Source organism: Arachis hypogaea, chromosome 20 (genome assembly GCF_003086295.3).
Source record: "Arachis hypogaea cultivar Tifrunner chromosome 20, arahy.Tifrunner.gnm2.J5K5, whole genome shotgun sequence".
Taxonomy (NCBI): domain Eukaryota; kingdom Viridiplantae; phylum Streptophyta; class Magnoliopsida; order Fabales; family Fabaceae; genus Arachis; species Arachis hypogaea.
The window spans coordinates 10,134,127-10,155,669 of NC_092055.1; the positions used below are offsets into that span (position 1 = coordinate 10,134,127).

Genomic DNA, 21,543 nt, shown 5'->3' on the forward strand with positions numbered 1-21,543 from the left:
ATGTGGCGTCGTTCGATACGCCCATAGGACTTGTGGAAGCTCTTCTGCCCAAGCTCCTTTTGTATCTTGTAATCTCCATTTTAACCCAGCCAATATAACTTTGTTGGCGGCTTCGGCCTGTCCATTGGCTTGTGGGTGTTCAACGGAGGTGTACTGGTGGTTTATATTTAAGTCGGCTACTAGTTTTCTGAAGCCTGCATCTGTGAATTGAGTGCCATTGTCTGTGGTTATTGAATATGGAATCCCAAACCTTGTGACAATATTTCTATATAAGAATTTCCGGCTTCTTTGGGCGGTGGCGTTGGCTAGGGGCTCTGCCTCGATTCACTTTGTGAAGTAGTCTACCCGTACTATGAGAAATTTAACTTGTCCTGACCCCTGGGGGAAGGGACCGAGAAGATCGAGTCCCCATTTTGCAAACGGCCAAGGCGAAGTCACGCTGATGAGCTCTTCTGGTGGGGCGATGTGAAAGTTGGCATGTTTCTGACATGGTGGACATGTCTTTACAAATCTGTAGCTTCTTTCTGCAGAGTTGGCCAATAAAATCCCCCCCGGAGTACTTTTTTGGCGAGAGATCGTGCTCCGAGATGATTACCACAAATGCCGCCGTGTACTTCTTCTAGCACTTCCCTTGTGTTGGAGGTCGGCACGCATTTTAGTAATGGTATTGAGATCCCTCTTTTGTACAGGATGTTGTTTATGATGGTGTAGTACTGTGCCTCCCTTTTTAATCTCTTTGCCTCATTTTCTTCTGTGGGGAGTGTTCCTGCTTTGAGGTAGTTGATTTTGGGGGTCATCCATCCTTAGTCCTGACTTGTTATGGCTAGGACTTTTTCCTCTTCTGAGATTGACGGGTTTTGTAGCATTTCCTGGATGAGGCTTCTATTGTTACCCCCTGGTTTGGTGCTGGCTAGTTTCGAGAGTGCGTCAGCTCGGGCATTTTGTTTGCGGGGTATGTGGCAGATCTTATATTCCCCGAGTTGTCCGAGCTGTCCCTTGGTTTTGTCCAAATATGTTTTCATGGTGGGATCTTTGGCTTGATAGCTCCCTGTTATTTGTGAGGTGACTACTTGTGAGTCGCTGTAAATGTTGAGTTTTTGAGCTCCAACCTCTTTAGCCAGCTTCAAACCAGCTAATAACGCTTCGTATTCCGCCTGGTTGTTTGAGGCCGGGAACCCGAACTTGAGGGAGAGCTCAACCTGGGTTCCTTGGTTGCTTTCTATTATCACACCTGCACCGCTTCCAGTTTTATTTGAAGAACCGTCCACATAGAGATTCCATTCTGTGGGGTTTTCCAGGGCATCTGTGAATTCTGCGATAAAGTCGGCCAGATACTGTGATTTGATGGCCGTCCGAGCTTCATATTGGAGGTCAAACTCTGATAACTCAACTGCCCATTGTAAAATTCTGCCTGTTAAATCTGTTTTCTGTAGTATTCCTTTTATGGGCTGGTTAGTTCGAACCTTAATGGTGTGAGCCTGGAAGTACGGGCGAAGTCGTCGAGATGTTAGGATGAGAGTATAAGCAAATTTTTCTATTTTCTGGAAGTTCAGCTCGGATCCCTGTAGCGCTTTGATAATGAAGTAGACGGGTTGTTGCCCCTTTTCGTCTTCTCTGACTAGTGCTGAGGCTATTGCCCGGCTTCCTACTGCGAGATATAATATGAGCGGTTCTCCTTCTCGTGGTCGAGATAAGATAGGCGGCCGTCCTAAGAATTCTTTGAAGTCTTGGAAGGCTTGTTCACATTCTGTCGTCCATTCGAACTGCTTTCCCTTCCTTAAAGTAGCATAGAAGGGGAGAGATCTTATCGCTGCCCCTGCTAAGAATCTGGATAGGGCGGCCAATCTCCTTTTGAGTTGCTGTACTTCTTTGACACAGGTGGGGCTCTTCATGTTGAGTATGGATTGACATTTATCCGGGTTTGCTTCAATTCCTCTTTGTGTGAGCATGAAACCTAGGAATTTTCCTGCTTCTACTGCAAAGGTGCATTTTGCGGGATTGAGTCGCATGTCGTGCTTCCTTATAGTGTCGAACACTTGAGCTAGGTTGGACAATAATGTATCTTCGCTTTGTATTTTATCAACATGTCGTCCACATAGACTTCCATGATTTTTCCGATGTGATCTGAGAAGACTTTATTCATTAGCCTTTGATAAGTAGCTCCTGCGTTCTTGAGACTGAAAGGCATCACGATGTAGCAGTAATTTACTTTCGGCGTTAAAAATGAGGTATTTTATTGATCTGGTGGATACATGGGAATTTGGTTGTATCCCGAGTATGCGTCCATAAACGAGAGGTATCTATATCTGGAGGAAGCATCTACTAGAGCGTCGATACTTGGGAGTGGGTAAGGATTTTTTGGGCAGGCTTTGTTGAGATCAGTGTAATCGGTGCACATTCGCCACTTCCCATTTGATTTTCTCACCAAGACGACGTTGGCTAGCCATAGTGGGTACTTGACTTCTCTTATGAATCCTGCCTCTAGTAGTGCTTGCACCTGTTCTTCCACAACTTGGGATCGTTCTGGCCCAAGTTTTCTTCGTCTCTGCTGCACCGGCCGAGATCCTGGATAGACTGCCAACTTGTGGCACATTAGCTTGGGGTCTATGCCTGGCATGTCTACGGCTTTCCATGCGAAGAGATCGACATTATCTCGTAAGAATTGTATCAGTAATTCTTTTGAGTCTCCTCTTAGGATCATTCCGATGTTAGTTGTTTTGTCCGGGGTGTCTCCGATCTGAACCTTCTCTATCTCGCCTGCTGGCTGTGGACGGAGTTCTTCTCGTCGCTGAACTCCGCCAAGCTCAATTGTATGAAACTCTTCTCCTCTGCCTCTGAGGTTTAGACTTTTGTTATAACAGCGGCGTACCATCTTTTGATCTGCTTTTATCGCGGCTATCCCCTCTGTAGTTGGGAATTTCATGCATAGATGTGGAGTCGAGACTATTGCGTCGAGTTGATTGAGAGTTGTCCGACCTATTAGAGCATTGTAGGCTGAACTTACGTCGACCACAATGTAGTCTATTTTGAGGGTCCTGGATTGATTCCCTTTCCCGAAGGTTGTGTGTAGCGATACGTATCCCAGTGGTTGTACCGGGGTATCTCCTAGTCCGAACAGACTGTTTGGGTATGCTCTAAGTTCCTTTTCTTCTAAGCCAAGTTTGTCGAAGGCTGTTTTGAATAAGATGTCGGCAGAACACCCTTGGTCTATTAATGTCCAGTGTAGATTGGCGTTTGCCAGTATGATAGTGATGACCATGGGATCGTCGTGTCCCGAGATGATGCCGGATGCGTCCTCTTTAGTGAATGTTATTGCAGGGATGTCGGGTGCTTCCTCCTTTCCCTTGACATGATATACTTCTTTGAGATGTCTTTTGCGAGATGATTTGGAGATCCCACCTCCTTCGAATCTCCCGTGTATCATGTGGACGTGTCTTTCTGGTGTCTGAGGTGATCATTCAGTTCGTCCGGCATCTTCGTCCCTTCGTCTCTTTCTTTGGTCCTCATCTCGGGTGGCCAGAAATCGATCTAATTTTCCTTCTCTCACCAATTTTTCTATGATGTTTTTTAAGTCAAAGCACTCGTTGGTGGAGTGCCCTCGGACTCGATGGTATTCACAGTATTCATTCCGGTTTCCTCTTCCCCTTTTGCCTTTGAGTGGCCACGCTGGGGGATTTTCTCTGTATGACAGACTTCTTTGTATACGTCGACCAGGGATGCCCTGAGAGGAGTGTAATTATGGTGTTTTTTTATTTTCTCCCCTTGTCGATCTTCTTTCCTTTTGGATTCCTTGTCTTTATCTCGGTAAGGGGCCCCAGATTTTGAGGTTTCTCCCAACCGAGCATTTCTTCAATGTTGATGTATTTTTCTGCTCGCTCCTGTACTTCGTTTAGGGAGGTAGGGTACTTCTTTGATATAGATTGGCTAAAAGGTCCCTCTCGTAGGCCATTGATGAGTCCCATGATGGCAGCCTCTGTTGGTAAGCTTTGTATGTCCATGCATATTTTGTTGAATCTTTCCATGTAGTTGCGGAGGCTCTCCCGATCTCCTTGCTTGATCCCTAGTAAACTGGGGGCGTGCTTGGCCTTATCTTTCTGGATGGAGAATCTGGATAGGAATTTTTTGGCCAGGTCGTTAAAGTTTGAGATGGACTTTGGAGGTAGGTTGTCGAACCATCTGATCGCTGTCTTCGTGAGAGTTGTTGGAAAGGCTTTACAGCGAATGGCATCTGAGGCGTCGGTGAGGTACATTCTGCTTCTGAAATTGCTGAGATGGTGGTTGGGATCTGTGGTGCCATCATACAAAGTCATATCCGGGAGTTTGAAGTCTTTTGGAATTTTGGTTTTCATAATTTCCCTGGTGAATGGGTCTTGCTCTTTGCGTGAGTATTTGTCTGGGGTGGTCCGAGGAGCTTTTGATTTGATATCGGCTTCTAATTGCTGTAGTTTTTCTTCCAATTCTTGACGTCGCCGTACCTCTCTTTGTAGATCCTTTCCGATCTCTCGTTGTTGTTGGGTTTCTTTTTCAAGTTGCTTTAAGCGATCTTGAAGCACTTCTATTGCTCCTGGATTTGGTGAGTTTTTGTCCCCGTTGGATTTCGGGGTATCTTTCAGTGTAGTGTCTGCGTTTTTGTGCGGCGTTCTATCTTCTAGATCTGAACCGTGGTCATTGTCATGGTCGTCCGCCATGGTTATGGGATGACTTCCAGGTTCTCCGGCAACGGCGCCAATGTTCCGAGGGATACCTGAAACTGGAGGTCGATCTCGGACGAGATCTTCTGTACTGGTCGGAGATGACGTGTCCGGCTGGCTGGTGGCGGCCGGAGCTGTTGTGTCCGACTTGTTGGACTGGCTGTACTGCTGATGCTTGGTCACCAGAGGGTGGGGGGTACCTGCAAGAGACTCCGATGCTTAAGTTAGCATGGGTATTAAGCAGGTTTTATGTAGAATCAGAGTATGAGTTATACCTGGGTGCTCCAGTGTATTTATAGTGGTTGTAGAGTGACCTTTCTAGATAAGATAAGTTGGTTATCTTATCTTATCTTATCTTCTGGTGAGGTCAGCTTATCTTCAATGGAACCGCCTTTATCTCTATATGCTTGGATTGCCTTTGGATTTGGGTCGTGTTCCTCTATTTGGGCCCTTTATTGGGCTCTCCTGTTGATTTGGCCGACCTTTTTGAGAAGAGGTTGGGTAGCCTGACCTGAAGAGGTCGGTCGCTTTGTCACCAATCATCCCAGGTCGGGTAGTTCGACCCAGGGTATGAACACGTACATTGTCCTATTTTTCAATAAAAGCCTCGTTTTTAACCATTTTACCTTTCCGGCAAGCTTGTAAACTTCCGTAATGCTTATCTAGGTTTTCTTAACTTGTTTTTAGGCTTTAAACACAGAGAGTGCTATAAGTGAGTTCAATTAGATATTTTCTGGTAAAAATTTTAGAAAACGGATCCTTAGGTTTCTGGAGTATTGAGGATGGATTAGTTGAGTGAGATGGCGGAGTACTGTAATGACGATTGAAAGAATGAATTTGTGTATTTCGGATTAATGATGTTGAGATGAGTCTAGGACTCGGAGTGGACTGAGTACTGAAAATGATTTCTGAAAAACCACTGATACACTATTTTATACTGAGATTGTTGAGACGCTATGCGTCTGGCAAGGACGTAGTTAATCCCGCTTGTCGAGGCCGCGGCGGCGGCGTTAGGACGGTGGTTAATCCCGCTTACGTTGAGATTGAGGTATGTGGCAGAGGATGCCGCTCGCATCCTTTCGGATCACAAGAGTATGCCCAACACTATATCCGTGGGTAGTGTGCCCGGCACTATATCTGTGGAGGGATCCCACTTTTATTCATGACCGAAAGGCGACATTCCCATGGGAATGTGTCGGATTGGCAGTTGAACCGATAATGTGATATCACAGCCAAATAGGTCAGGTATTCATCATGTGCATATTCTATATGTTTGCTTGCTTTTCCGACTTGCATTGTTTGCCTAATTGTATGACATGCTTAATTGCTTCTTGAATTACTTGATATACATGATTATACTTGTGTCTTACTTGCATTGCTATTACTTGTGTTTTTTATTGGGATTGAGGAGGTTCGGAAGGCGGTAGCGATGGGATCGCATGGAGTTTAGGCTGCAAAGGCTGTGGGACAGCGGATTAAATGTTAGAGTAGAAAATCCCTAAGTTAGATTCCCTTATTTCATTATGGTTTTAAAGTGATGGTTTTAAATTTAGTTATACTTTAAGTTGAATCTCATGATTGATATGAAGCTCTAGGATTGCCTCTGGCGTCCCGGAGTCTTATATCTTACATTATTGGGTACTATTACCATATTGAGAACCCTCGGTTCTCATATCATATTCTGTTGTTATTTTTCAGATGCAGGTCATAACCCACCTCGGTGAGTTACGTGATGGTGACAGAACGGAGGATCCTTATCATATTTTGGAGTCTTTTAGATATTTTGTTTAGTACTCTCACTTTTGTATTTATATTTGCCTTATAGGCTTACTTTGGGAGAGGTATATTGTATATGCTGGTTTTACTTTCAAAACTCTGTATGTCTATATATAACTAGTTGGCCTAAATTCCGCGGGCTGAGATTTGTTCCTTATGACTATTATACTCATATATCTATTTATGCTTTCTTATCTTGTATCTATATCTTGTGCCTTAAGTTTGTAGCTTCGTGTGAACATTTCGCGCTTTTATAACTCTGTTTTTGAGCTTATTCCTTCATCGGGCTTCTAGAATTACTATTTCTTTCTATATATTATTGTACAAGCCTTAAAATTGTCGTAACTTTTTATTAACATTTGCTTTATGACATGAGGTAAGGCTTAGGGTAATTAGGGTGTTACACATAAACTGTTCAAACAGAGCAAGTAGATGGAGCCACCGAGCATGCTTCACTGAACGTAGGAAAGAACTCAGTACATACAACTAGTGAAAGTCCTTTTGAGAATGTCAAACAAGAGGTAAATAATTGCCAATCTGGTAATTTACTCTCTATTTTTAATGAGGCCACTAACAATAACAGTATAACACTGGAACATGAAGAATCAGAGTCCAATACCTTTATTCTTCCTCCAAGAAGAAATAGAGAAATGCCTCCTAATCGGTACTCACCAGAACATGTTCCCCGTAACTCAAGATACCCGATAAGGGTGGTTAGAGAAGGAATAGCAAATGTTGCAATGGCTTTTTCCACCACACTCTTAACAGAAGACATTCCAAGAACTGTCCGAGAAGCCAATGAGAAAGCTGAATGGCAAAAAGCCATGCATACAGAAATGGAAGCTCTAGAGAAGAACGGAACTTGGGAGAAGTGTATCCTACCGATAGAAAAAAAAGCTAGTAGAGTGCAAATGAATTTTTACCATTAAACACAAGGCAGATGGCACCATCGAACGGTACAAGGCGAGGTTGGTGGCCAAAGGTTATACTGAGACCTATGGTATTGACTACACTGAAACTTTTTTACCGGTTGCAAAGATTAACACTATCAGGGTGTTGTTTTCAATAGCAGTAAATGAAGATTGGCCACTCCATCAATTTGACATCAAGAACGCTTTCTTGCATGGAGAGTTGAAAGAAGAAGTGTACATGGATGCTTCTCCAGGTTTCTTAACGGAATTTAGAAAATATGAAGTTTTTCGGTTAAAGAAGGCTCGTTATGGGCTTAAATAATCTCTACATGCCTGGTTTGGAGGATTCATAGTGGCCATGAAAATGTATGGGTACAAGCAAAGCAATTCTAATCATACAATTTTTTTGAAAAAACGGAGAGATTTAATCACTTGCCTAATAATCTATGTGGATAATATGATCACAATGGGAAGTGATGCTGAAGAAATTGCAAAATTGAGAAGGAACCTATTTACAGACTTTGAAATAAAGTATTTGGAAAGACTAAAATATTTCTTAGAAATAAAGGTTCTACGATCCAGCAAATGAATCTTTATCTCCTAAAGAAAGTACATTTTGGACCTTCTGGCAAAAACAGGAATGGTCGATTGCAAACCAATAGATACGCCCATGCAAGTTAATCACAAGTTGAAGATAGTAGAAGGTGCCACCCTAGCAGATAAGGAAAGGTACCATCGACTTGGGAAACTAATTAACTTATCACATACTCGGCCTGACATAGCTTATGCTGTGGGAATAGTAAGTCCGTTTATGCATAAGCCATAAGAAGAACATATGGAAGCCGCTATGAGGATAGTTCGATATTTGAAGGGAGCTCTAGGAAGTGGAATCATATTCAAAAGGAATGGCCATTTGAAGGTTGAGGCATACACTGATGCAGATTGGGCAGACAACCCAAACTATAGAAGATCAACAGCTGGTTACTTTACACTTGTTGGAAGGAACCTGGTAACTTGGAAAAGCAAGAAGTAAAAAATTGTAGCAATTTCAAGTGCAGAAGCAAAATTTTGAGGGATTGTTAAAGGCATAACTGAAGTATTGTGGATAAGAAAATTGATGACTGAGATTGGATTTCCACCACAATTGCCAAGTCAGTTAAAATGTGACAACAACGCCGCAATTGACATTTCAGAGAATCCCGTACAACATGATAGAATAAAACATGTTGAAGTGGATCGATACTTTATCAAAGAAAAAATTGAGAATGGTACTATTGAGCTTCCATTTGTGAGATCAAAAGATCAATTGGCTGAAATTCTTAGTAAAGCAGTTTTAAGACAAGTGCTTGCTAAAGTTCTAACTAAGTTGAATATTGGTGATCCCACTACTCATCTTGAAGGGAATATTAGAATATCATAATTAAGAAGCAAAGTTAGAAAAATATTAAAGAAAATAAAAAATTAATATAATTTATTAGGATATTATTCTATAATTAGTGTACTTATTGGCGTTCTCTTAATCTATATATTAGTAAAAATTTTATAATAAAAAAAGGGATGAATATGATATTTTTTTTTAAATTATTCTTCTTTTTTTCTTCTTAATCGCTTTGTACTAAGGTAACATACATGACTTAGGTCTAAGATATAAAAAGATGTACATGAATGGTTTAGGTTTGGGGGGTTAATTAAATTAGTTAAAGAAATCAAATAATAATGTTTTTGAAATTGTTGATTATGATGGATGAACGACCACCAGACCCAGCTATAATTAAAGCAACCCCTTATTAATACTATATAGGTGCTATTAGTAGAATACATATATATATACCACATCCTTATCTTTAAGAACCATTCTGATTTTAATTTTAGGTTAGCTTATTAGTTGCTCTAATTTCAATATACTGTAGTGGGACACAGCTAGCTATAGCTCCTTTCCTATCTTTCTGCTGCTTCCTAAAGTTTGTTTTTTCTGGTTTACCTAATATTTCTTTTTAGAGTATATTTTAAATTTATGATTAGTAGAAGTTTTTAATTTTTAATTTAAAAGTACCTAATATATTTAATAATGTATATGTTAAAGAGTTTAATGTAATAGTAGTTAGTATACCAAGATTATGAACTAACATGAGTTATAAATATTAAATTGGAGATCAAATTGGATAAAACAAATTTAAATACCAAAAATAAAGTGGCTGTGTCTCCTTTTTTCTTTTTACACACACTCACTCCCTTTTTTTTTTTTGGGGTGATACACACTCTCTCTCTTGGATCGTTCCAAATTATAGTTTCTTTTTTGCCATGAGTGAAACACTTTTCCGACACTGATTCAATTAATAACGGGCTAAATTTCATTTAAGAAATATGAGCCCATCCTAAAAAGGACCTGAGCCCAGAATAAATGTGTGTTAGGACTTAGGACTACTCTGAAATGGTTCCTCGTGGCCCAAAAAAAAACAGAACGTTCTAAATATCTCAAAAAATAAAGAATAATATAATAATATAAAGTGAGAAGTGTTCAATTTCAACTAGTATACTGATTAGGACTATAATATAGTTTTGAATAATAAACAAAAGGACCGGTGGTATTCCGTGCAGGACTTTGCCATTATGTGAGCACAAACTCAAGTATCTTACAACTTCTCATCACAAAAAAAAAAGTGAAATGAGGTCATATTACCTAAATGATATTGTCATATTTATTCAAGAGTTCAGCTTAGCCACATTCACAAACAAGAGTTATTACTTATTTGATTTCTCCTCTGCCAATGCATGTTAAAGTTATAAAATTATCTTTAAAAAATTTAAATTAAACCAATTTGAGTTAGCCGTCAAACAAGTGTTAAGAATTAAAACCTAATTTTATATATGTAATAATTTAATAATTAACAATAAATTTTTAAATAAAAATTATTTTTATAATAAATTAATTCTTGATTTGTTTAATAAAAAAAATACCTAAGCAACCAAAAATAAAATTTAATTAGTATATTAAAATAAATAATTTAATAAATTTTTATTAATTATTTTATATTCTCACACTTAGCATTATTTTGTATGTATTTTTTTTTTAAGTGTGAGAGGCAAATTAAAAAATATTATTTATATATTAAAATTAATTATTAATATATTTATGTATAAATATATATATTTAAATTTATTTTTTATATATATTTATATTTTAATATGTATTTTATACTAATTTTAGTAATTAATTTTAACCTAGATTTAGGTTCAGTTTGGGTAAATAGTTTAATTAAACTCCTTTTAAAAAAATAGTTTAAATAATAAACAACTATATTAAAAGTAGCTTATAAATAAGTTATTTTGTCTTTGAATTTTTAATTCTAAAAATATTTATTTTATAAAAATATGATAAAAAATAGTAATATTATAAAGAAATTATTTTTTTAACTTTTTTAAAAATTCTTAAATAACTTTTAAAAAAATTGTAATTTAATTTTAAAAATCTAGACATTAATACTATTATTTTTCATAAGTCAAAAACTCAAAAAAAAAAAAAAGTTATTTTTGAAGTTTCCAAACTAGCCCTTTAACATCTTGAGAGGCCATATAAAATAAGAAAGTGATGAGAGAAATGATGAAGATTGGTTATGGGTTGGAGAGGGTTACTTGGTTTTGAATATGGCATAGTTCAGGCGCCATTAGGCCCTGATATCTCTGGCCCTGAGCTTGTTGCTGCTGTTGCCAATGCCGGCGGTCTTGGTCTTCTCCGGGCCCCCGACTGGGAATGCCCTGATTATGTGAGGGGCCTCATAAACAAGACCAGGTCCTTAACCGATAAACCCTTCGGGATCGGTGTAGTCCTTGCTTTTCCTCATCAACAGAATCTGAAGGTCATTTTGGACGAGAAAGTTGCAATCTTGCAGGTCTACTGGGGAGATTGTACCCCTGATTTAGTTGCCATGGCTCATTCAGCTGGTGTCAAGATTGTTCCGCAAGTTGGGGATTTGAGAGGTGCGAAACAGGCAATCAATGCTGGTGTTGATGGAATCATTGTTCAAGGACGCGAAGCCGGTGGTCATGTCATTGGTCAGGTATTCATTATCCATGCTGCCTTCACTTTTCTTATGTACTATTCCAAATTCAGTTACTCACTTGATGAATTTCGTTTAGGATGGTCTGATATCGTTAGTGCCAACGGTGGTTGATCTTGTTGGTAATCGGAACATTCCGGTTATTGCAGCCGGTGGAATCGTCGATGCTCGAGGTTATGTTGCTGCTCTGGCTCTTGGTGCTCAGGGTGTATGTCTAGGGACAAGGTATCAACATGTTTTTATTTTTCATGTGATGAATTTCATAGCCAAGAACCGTGAGATAATTTGATATATTTAGCTAAATAAAAATGCTATTCTTACACCACCAATGTATTTGTGTATAAATATAGTGGCTGACTTTGGTAGCTGATTTTGGTGTACACGTAGCATAGTGGCTAACTAAATTGGTATCTAACAGTTTCTATCTATCAACTTTTAAGTGAAGACATCTGCACGCGAGTTTTTACCCTGGTCAAAGTGTTCTCTATTAACATAATCTACCAATTTTGCAGGTTTGTGGCAACTGAGGAAAGCTATGCTCATCCAACATACAAGAGGAAGTTGATTGAAATGGATGAAACCGAGTACACAGATGTATTTGGGAGGGCAAGGTGGCCCGGCGCGCCGCAGCGTGTTCTCAAGACACCCTTCTACAAGGATTGGAGATCACTTCCATCCCATGAGAATGAAACCAACCAGCCACTCATTGGCCATTCAACAATCCATGGCATGGTAAAGTTTCAAATCTTCATTGTGTCTGTCTTTGATCTTTGTATGCTATTGCAGACCACTTGAAACTTTTGTGTTTTCTATCCAACAGGATAGAGAGATTCGCCGTTTCGCAGGTACTGTCCCAAACATGACAACCACAGGAGATATTGAGAGCATGGCTATGTATGCCGGCCAAGGCGTCGGTCTCATCAAGGAAATTCTACCTGCTGGTGAAGTTGTGAAGAGGCTAGTTGAAGGTGCTCAGATTCTGATTAAGCAGCACTTCAATTAGCTTGCTCAGTTAAGGGTTGGCTTAAACATTGGATACCCTACCATAATACCTTGTTACCTCTATTAAATTTGTTCTCAATTTAGCCAATCTTGCAAACAAAGAATGAAATTTGTATATAGACAAATAAGTACAGGGTGGAGATATCAATAGAGAGAAAGGTTCAGGGGTATTACTTTGTGTTACATCATATGGTCATGTATTTTAAAGGGTTTAAATTTGGTTTTCATTATGCTTCATCTTAGTGACATTTAACATTTTCATATTACTAAAAGATAGATTGAACAAAAAGTCAAAAGAACTATATTCACAGTTACTTAGTAGTTATTATGCATTAGCATCACAGGGAGAAAGGAAAAACTAGTATCAATAAGTTTAACAACACTTCTTTAATCATTATTTTATGAATTGAAGACTTCTTACTCAAAATGCAGAAGCATATATTATTTTTTAATGGAATAAATTGTCTTTACTCTCTGGAACTTATGCATTCAACTTGTAGTTATTAGTAACATAAACTAATCATCAATTCCTAAACTAGCCGGCAAACAATTAATCTTAATCATTAAAAAATCACACAGCTTGATGAGGACTTCACATTCCACTACATGGAGCACAAACAGATGCCACCATTTCTTTACTACACAAGGCTGCATATTCAACAGGAGAAAGATAAAATTGAATGATCACAATACTGCATTTCATTATTAAGAAAGAAAAAATATGGCAGTAATTTAATCTAGTTTTCTTTCAGTAAGACCTCCTTAATCACTTTGTCCAAGTTCATGTATGAAGAACCACCGGGTCTAGTCACCTCCTCTGCCTTCTTCTTGAGCTCCGTGACCTTTTGTCTCATCTTCTTTCCCTTCTCTCCCACCATCAATTCATTGACAAGATTCTCCAGATCCTTTCTCTTCACATCGTTATTAATTTCAATCCCAATGCCCCATTCATTACATATATTTCTACAGTTTGTTGGTTGGTCTGCGAAAAACGGCCAACACAACATTGGCACTCCGGCACACACGCTTTCAGTGGTCGAGTTCCATCCACAGTGAGTCAAGAATCCACCAACTGAAGGGTGGTTCAGCACCTGCTCTTGGTTGCACCAACTAGCTATTAGGCCTCTACCTCGAGTCTCATCAACAAACTCCGGGGACAGAACCACCGAGCCACCAATAACAAGGTCAGGCCTAATGATCCATAAGAACGGCTTCTTGCTGTTGGCCAAACCCCACGCAAACTCTGATAGTTTCTCGGGCGAAATAACTGTTATGCTGCCGAAATTCACATAAATAACAGATCTCGGCTCCTTGGAGTCGAGCCATTCAAGACACACAGTATCTTCTTTCCAAAGATTAGAACCCAAAATTTCCAGTTGTTGATCCTCTGGATTGTGATAGGAAAATGAAGGGAAAGGGCCAATGGTGTAAACAGCAGGTAACATAGAGGAGAGAGCATTGACTACCTCACCCTCGAGTTCATCAAAAGTATTCAAAACAACACCATTAGCATTGTGAGCTTTATCTGTCAATTCCATGAGAAATTGCAACATGGGATCATTTGGATCTGTTGTCCTTATAAAGTCAGGCAGGTCCTTGAGTCTAAAATTTTTCATTCCTGGAATCCAATCAACTTTTGTCTCCAAATATCCATTTGTCAGACAACTCTCATCTGCATATATATCACATAGATAAATTACATGACTTTAGGAGTATGTTCAGTGTCACATACTCACATTTTATGAACTATTATGAATATTGGACATGAAGGATAGTAGTGAAGGTACTTACCTTTGAGTGGTATGAGACCTTTATGAATGAGAGTGCGAAAGTGCATAGCAGACAAGAATGAAGAAGCAGCAGATGGAAAAAGGAGAAGGATAGGGAGTCCAAGATCTTGAGCAGCTTGTATAGTAAAAGGCATGGTTCCATCAGAAACAAGACAAGTAACTGGAGGGACAGCACCAGCTGAGGCCAACTCTATAAGTTTAGCAAGAAGGCTTCGAAACGGGGCGAGGAATTTGTTCCTGACTGAGTCCAAAAGAGCATGAAGATCTTGATTATGATTATTGCCATTATCATCAGGATGGGGAAGACCATCAGGGATGGTTTCAAAACAAAAGTGCGGAATGGAATGAATAAGGTGGTTGTTGTTGTTGGGAGACATAGCCATTGATTTGAGGAAGCGTTTGTAGTTGTATTCAGTGTGGACAAAGGTTATATGAAAGCCTCTTAGGTGAAGAAGCTTTGCTAGTTTGAACACTGCATTGATATGGCCTTGAAGTGGATAAGGTGTTAGCACTGCATGCGGTTTTCTATTACTTTCAATGATGGAATTCATTTTCCTAATTAAAGACTAAGAAACTTTTCTTGTAAGGTTGATGATAATGATGATGATGAAGAGCTATGCCTGCATGCTTATTTATTTTCAGATTCCTGTCAATAAGCCTGCATATTTATTCATATATATATATCAATATCATTGTTGTTGATGATGTCATTCAAAAGATGCATAGCAAATTAAAGAGAAAATTGAAACATCATGGGATATACGACACCAAGAAAAAATAAGATAGCATTTTCAACTAAATAACCTTCTAGATTAGAGTTATATGCCAAAATGGTTTCTGAGATTGGACACTTGCATCGAAAAAGTCTAAAATCTTAATTGTACTATAAAAGTTTCTGAAATTACGTTATTAGGAAATTATCAGGCATGCCATGTATTTTTTTGGAACTTTAATGTTCCTTGTACGATCAAGTTGTTAATAAAATTTTTGTCTTGTAGTCCCTTATCAAATGACGAATACAACCCTTTAGTAAGAAAGAAAAAGATAAGATTGGCTAACTTTAGAAATGGCGCTCAGTAATTGTTGACATGAAAGGACATACCAAACAAGCAAGCGAGCTTGATGAAAAGCCGTTTGATAGGTGTTTATATATATATATATATACATTGGATAATTAAAGAAAAATACTGTACAAAAAATTTTAGTAGTTAACATTATTTTTATCTTATTTTAAAATTAATTTTAGCTAATTCTTTTATAATAAAAATGTTAGCAACTATCATGCTTCATAAGATATTAATGGATCATTTTTTTTAGTGAATGGATTAGGTGTAAAAATATTTTTTTAGGATGAAAACTTTTTAAAATGAAAAAATTGATAAAGTGACCAACTAAAGAATTAATCACTCTTAAATTAAAATAGTAAGATATATTTTATAGAAATTATAAATTTAATAGTGATTAATTTTTTACTTTATTAATTTTATAACTTAAAAAAAATATTTTTTTTATTATATATCATATTGTTTAAGAAATCTCATAAAAAAATAATTCTTATTCGTTGAAATACTTTTATTCGCTAGTACATGCTAAAGAGGTAAAAAGTAAAAACATATACAGACTTTGAATATTAATTTTTAATACTTCAAGTCAACTATTAATTTATAATTTGATAAATATATCAATTAATTTATTTTAAAAGATGAACAAATTAAAATGATTGGTAAAAAAATAAAAAAAAATCATATTTACAATAATGTCAGTAACATTTGCAAGAAAACTCCCTAATCTTTTTTCTTTTATGTATTTCTCTTAATGTAGATAATATATTTACTAATTTATAATTATTAATATTATTAATACTTAATATAAGTGCAAAACACATTAATATATATTATAAAAATATTATATGTATATAAAAAATTAGTTATTATATATTTATGTATAAATATATATATTATTTTATATATTTTTAATATATGTTTTGAATAGAGTTAATTTAGTGACTAATTTTAAATATGTATATAGTATAATTGTATAGTTTATTCATGATTATTAATACAGGTTTAAAAATTACATGGAAACAATAATTTATAAGGAGGTATATATTGTTGTCAATAATTTATATATATAAAATAAATTTTTCTTAAAATTATCTAATTATAATTTTTTGAAAATAGTTACATTTTGGTTTTAAACTAATTCTATATAAATTGTGGGAGACTCTATTGATTTCAAAAAATACACATAAAATACAAGAGATTAGCATAATTTACTAGTAAAAAAATTTTAACCTAAAGAAAATAGTAAAATTTACATACAATAGAAACAACACATAAATCTTGAAGCATAGAGGTAAATATAGAAAAAATAATTTCTATAACACATAAATCTTATTAGGAAGACATAGTGGTTTACATGCAATTCCTATTTCCTAAAATACATAAACTTTCTGAGGGTATAATAATTTGCATGTAATTTAATAATGTAAAAAATTCAATAAGTATAATTCACTTCTCTACTTTTTTAATTAACATGAAATTGCTAATAAGCAGGTAAGCACTAACTCAAGTACTCAACACAAATAATTAATTAAGTCCAAAATTAATTACTAAAAAATTAATTATTAAAAATACTAAATAAAGATTACTTTGTTAAAAATTAATTATTAATTTAATTATTCTAATAAAATATTATTAATTCTAGTGTGTTAAAAGAAAAATAATTAAAAATTCTAACTCATCTTTTTAGTTATCTTCCTATTTTTTAAATAAAATAAGTTTTGAATTGTTTATCTTTTGTATTCTTTAAAAAACACATATATTTGAATTTATTATTTTTTTAAGTATTATGAGAATAATTAGAACTTTCAATTATAAAAACATTATGTCATTTGAACTATTGTCTGAAAATATTTTATTATATAATTTATATACACCATCATTTTCAATAATAACAAAAATATATATTTTTATGGTTGTATCTAAAATGTTTCGATAAAAAATTTAAATATTAATATTTTTGTAGATATAATCCATTGAGATTATTAGATAATAAATCTAAAGGTTCATATTAAAATGAATATTATAAAATAAACTTATAAAAAAATACTTTAAAATATAAAGATATAACAAATTACTAAATTATTAAATATGTATGTATATATTATGAATAGATTGTATAATAATTAAGTAATATATAAAAATAAGTTGAGTAAATATTAATTGTTCGGTAAATCGGGTACCGGACGGTTCGGGTTAGGATCCTGAGGTCAACGCTTCGGATGGTGGAGAAGCTCGTCTGGTTGTGGTTTTCTGGTTCCGGGTGGGCGAGGTCCCGAGCACTTCTGATGGAGAAGGGGGGTGTCACCTGCAAAGACACTCCGACGCCCTTGTCAGAATATGTGCAGGCGGAGAGGGAATGATGTGTCAATGTGACGTACCTTGGGGGGAGAGCCAGTCTCCCCTTATATACATGTCAGTTGTGGGCCCTTCCAATGGGCAGGCCCATATTCTCAAAGGTGTTGTCCCACGGCTGTGTGCAAGCCGTACGGGACGCGTGTCCGGGTCGGGCGGAGGGTGCACCATTGGGCCGGCGGGAACTCGGGTCGGGTTGACCCGTGTGAGTTTTGGGCCAGGCCGTAACAGTGCCCCCGACGCGTCAGCGATGGTCGTGGGGGCCATGGGTGGCGCGTGACGTTTACCTTCGTGCGTTGTCATTGGGTCGGCGGATCGTGGGAGGGACGCGTCTCTTGTGCGCGTGTCTCTTGATCTGCTGTGGTATCTGTTTGCCGTTTCGTTCTCCGCGCTGGGTATTTAATGCTCATAATGATTCGAAAAAACCCGTGTGCAAAGACTATCTTACCCCTGCTTCCTTTCGCGCTTTTTTGGGGGTGGTTTTTAAACAGTTTTCTCCCTATCCACCTCCCACTCTTATCATTTCTAACTTCTTCTCTCCCTAACATCCAAAGCTTCCTGCGTGAACTCCTTCCTGCTTCAACTTCCAGCCCAGATTTCCTTCATCGCTCCAGGTAATCTTCTGGTTTCTTTCTTCTGGTATCTGGGTTATGCTCTGTTATTGTGTGATTTGTTGTTTGCATCTACTGCATGGCTGGTTTTATTTTTGTCAAGAGGTTTTTCCAGTGTTGGGATAGGTGGGTTAGGAAAGGGGTACCATTCCAGGATAGGCTTTTTTGGGTGGTTTGTGAGGTAGGCGTAGTTTTTAGCCGTATCTGGTCATGATTGAGTTGAAAAGGCGTGGTTCTGAGTTTTTTCGGGCTCCCGACCTCATAGACTAACGGAGTGGTACCCCGCTGTAGGTATGCCTCGCGTTGTCTCCCGGTCTTCCGGATCCGCTGCGGCTTACGACCCGTATGCTTGGGTGACAGACGATATAAGGAGTTCTCCCAACCAGATGGACTTGGAGGAATTGACGGAGTTCCGGCAAGCCGGTTACCTGTGTGGGGGTACTGACGAGAAGGCCAACTACGAGGCCATTGTCCCGCTTCCTCGTGAGCGTATTTATGAGCTCAATTTTCATTCTCCTCGCGTCCCCGATTGGATTTGGTTTTACAAGTCCATGTTCACACAAGTCGGTGTTCGGATACCGTTCTCCGATTTTCAAATGGCGCTGCTGAACCGGATATCCGTCTGTCCGTCTCAGCTTCATCCGAACAGCTGGGCTTCGATCCGCTGCTTCGAGATGGTCTGCGAGTACTTGGAGCTACCGGCGTCGGTGGACGTTTTTCTCTTTTATTTCAACCTTACCAACCCCTCCAAATAGGGGAAAGCAAGAAAAGGGTTTCTTTCTTTCCGTGCTGCCCAGGGTAGGAAGATTTTTAGCCTTTTTGAGGATTCTTACCATGGTTTCAAAGATAAGTATTTCAAGGTTCGTCCCGTCAAGGGTCGCCATCCCTTCTGGTTGTCGTTAGAGGGGGAGCGCCTTATCCAGACTTACTGGAGCTTTGGCGCGGGGTCGAATCCTTTTGTGAAAGTGTCGTACAAGAGGTTGTCGGCTGTAGATAAACAGATAGTGGACGTTCTTCTAGCTATCTTTGAAAAGAATCCCGTGAACCCCCACCTTCTCATGGGTGAACGGGAGGCCGGCCGGAGCTATATTCGTGAGTTCCTTTTCTTGTTTGCATATGTTTCTTGCTTTTTATGTTTGTCGGTTTGACGGCTAACGTTCTTGTTGTTTATCGCAGTGGAAATGTCTGCTACCGTGACTGGTCTTGAGAACCTGATGAAGACCTTTTTTGATGCTAGTGATGATGAGAATGCCGGAGAGAAGGACGCCGGCAAGTCGGAGGGCCAATCAGGGGAAAAGACGGGCCAAGCTTCCCCTGCTCATGATACCGAAGCGTCGGGAAAGCAGGGCTCGGGGGGTCAGGCTTCCCCTTTTCATGAGGAGGGACCTGCTGACGGGCAGGCGACTCACACCCCTCAACCGGATAGTGACGTGGAGCTTATCCACACTCCTAAGAAGCGAAAGATGTCTTCTAGCCCGGAAGGGGTCCTTACCGTAATGGAGAGGAATTTTGATGCTTCTAAGTTCATTGATTCCCAACTGATACCGGGGACAGAAGAGCATTTTCATGCAACCGAGCTGTCTGGGCAGGCGAGGTGGATGTATCGCACCTTGCTTCGTGGGGCCGTGATAGCTCGGAAGGCCGAGTTTGAGTTATCCGGTATGGAGGCGCTTCGGAGGAAGCTTGAGTCTTCTGTTAAGGCGAACAATGATTTTAAGGCTCAAGTTGAACTCCTCCAGGGTCAACTGTCCGAAATGGGGGGGAAGCTTACTGCTGCTGAAGAGAAGTCCTCGTTTGTTGCGGAGAGGTTGAAGGCGTCCGACGAGACCGTGGCCCGGCTTCTTGAGCGTGAGATGACATTGGAGGGTCAACTGAACGCCGCTCAGGGTCGGGTTGTCGCGTTGGAGAGGGAACGGGAGCAGGCTATCTCGGAGGCGAAGGCCGCTAAGGCAGAGGCCGTTGAGCTTAAAAAGAAGCTTAAGGTGGCCAAGGAACAAGGGAAGAATGCCATCTTGATGACCGAGGACGCCCTGAAAGCTCAGCTGAAGATTGCTGCTCCTGATTTCGAGACGTCGTCAATTGGTGTTTTCAAAACTATCCAGGACGGAAAAATTGTTGATATGCCGAGGAAATGAAGTTTCGTAACTTAGGATATTTTGTAGCGCATTTGCTGAGCGCCCTGTTGACATTTTGTCGTTTTATTTGTCTTGAACAATTTACTTGTCCGTTCCGTATGTTGACGCTTTATGAGTTATCGTCGTTTGATTGTTATGATTCTTGCTAGTCTCATTATTTTGTCGTGTTGCCGTTACCGTGTTACCGTTTACTCTGGCCGGGCTTATTTCTTGTGCCCGTCTTGCCGTTTTCGCATTTGGCAGTAATTCGGACCGTTTCGGTCGCGTAGTCGTCGAGTTGGTTAAGGCGTATGAGCCGTCTGGCTCCCGGGGTGATCAGTCCCGGGGTGCCGTTTTAAGTTTTGGTCGTGAGAAACAGACGTGGAGTAAAAAAGTTTTAACAATTAAGAAATTTGAACAAGTGAAAACTATTCGTCAGTTGGGCAAGTATTTGACAAAGTAAGCAAACAAGATGAATTAACTATGTGGACAGGGCAAATATTAACTATTTGGCTAGACTCCCTGGTCGGTGAGCCGGTGGATCAGGAGTAGAACCTCTTTAGGTTACCTGCGTTCCATGTTCTGGGTACTTCCTTGCCGTCAAGTTTTTCGAGTTTGTAAGCGCCCTTACCGAGTACCTCCCTAACCCTGTAGGGACCTTCCCAGTTTGCCGCCAGCTTGCCTTCCCCTGGGGTCGAGACGCCGATATCGTTGCGTCGCAGGACGAGGTCCCTTTCTTCGAAGTCTCGTTTGAGGACTCTTGCGTTGTAACGCAGGGCTATTCTTTGCTTCAGCGCCGTTTCTGTTAGGTGAGCGATCTCCCTTGTTTCTTCGATCAGGTCTTTCTCGACCCCTTCGCTCATGCCCGCGAGTTAGGGATGGCAAAATTCCCCGAGACGCGGGGATCCCTGCGGGGACTGCCCCGAATGGGGATCCGATTGTGGGGAATTTTCCCCGTGGGGATGGGGATGGGGGACAAAATTCCCCCGAAGCAGGCGCGGGGACCCGAGCGGGGATCCCCGCCCCGTCCCCGCTATTCCCCGAAATTTATGAATTCCTTGAATTATCCTTAATAGTTTATTTCTCATATATGTTTTTTAGACTTTTCTCACACACACATATATATAGAAACCCAAAACTCCTAATCTTTATTTGCATAACTCTTCTTCAATTC

At 39.1% G+C, this 21,543-nt stretch overlaps 2 protein-coding genes across 2 annotated transcripts; one reads left to right on the top strand and one right to left on the bottom strand.

Moving 5' to 3' along the window:
• The first annotated feature begins 10,729 nt into the window (after positions 1 to 10,729).
• On the top strand, positions 10,730 to 12,727 carry LOC112783037 (uncharacterized). Its single transcript, XM_025825773.2, has 4 exons — positions 10,730 to 11,436; positions 11,516 to 11,661; positions 11,949 to 12,168; positions 12,257 to 12,727. The coding sequence occupies exons 1-4, from the start codon at positions 10,993 to 10,995 to the stop codon at positions 12,437 to 12,439; spliced, it is 993 nt and encodes a 330-aa protein (XP_025681558.1). The 5' UTR covers positions 10,730 to 10,992; the 3' UTR covers positions 12,440 to 12,727.
• Positions 12,728 to 12,974: 247 nt separating this feature from the next.
• On the bottom strand, positions 12,975 to 14,895 carry LOC112783036 (7-deoxyloganetin glucosyltransferase). Its single transcript, XM_025825772.2, has 2 exons — positions 14,230 to 14,895; positions 12,975 to 14,110 (listed from the first exon to the last, which is right to left on the bottom strand). The coding sequence occupies exons 1-2, from the start codon at positions 14,777 to 14,779 to the stop codon at positions 13,176 to 13,178; spliced, it is 1,485 nt and encodes a 494-aa protein (XP_025681557.1). The 5' UTR covers positions 14,780 to 14,895; the 3' UTR covers positions 12,975 to 13,175.
• Positions 14,896 to 21,543: the final 6,648 nt, after the last annotated feature.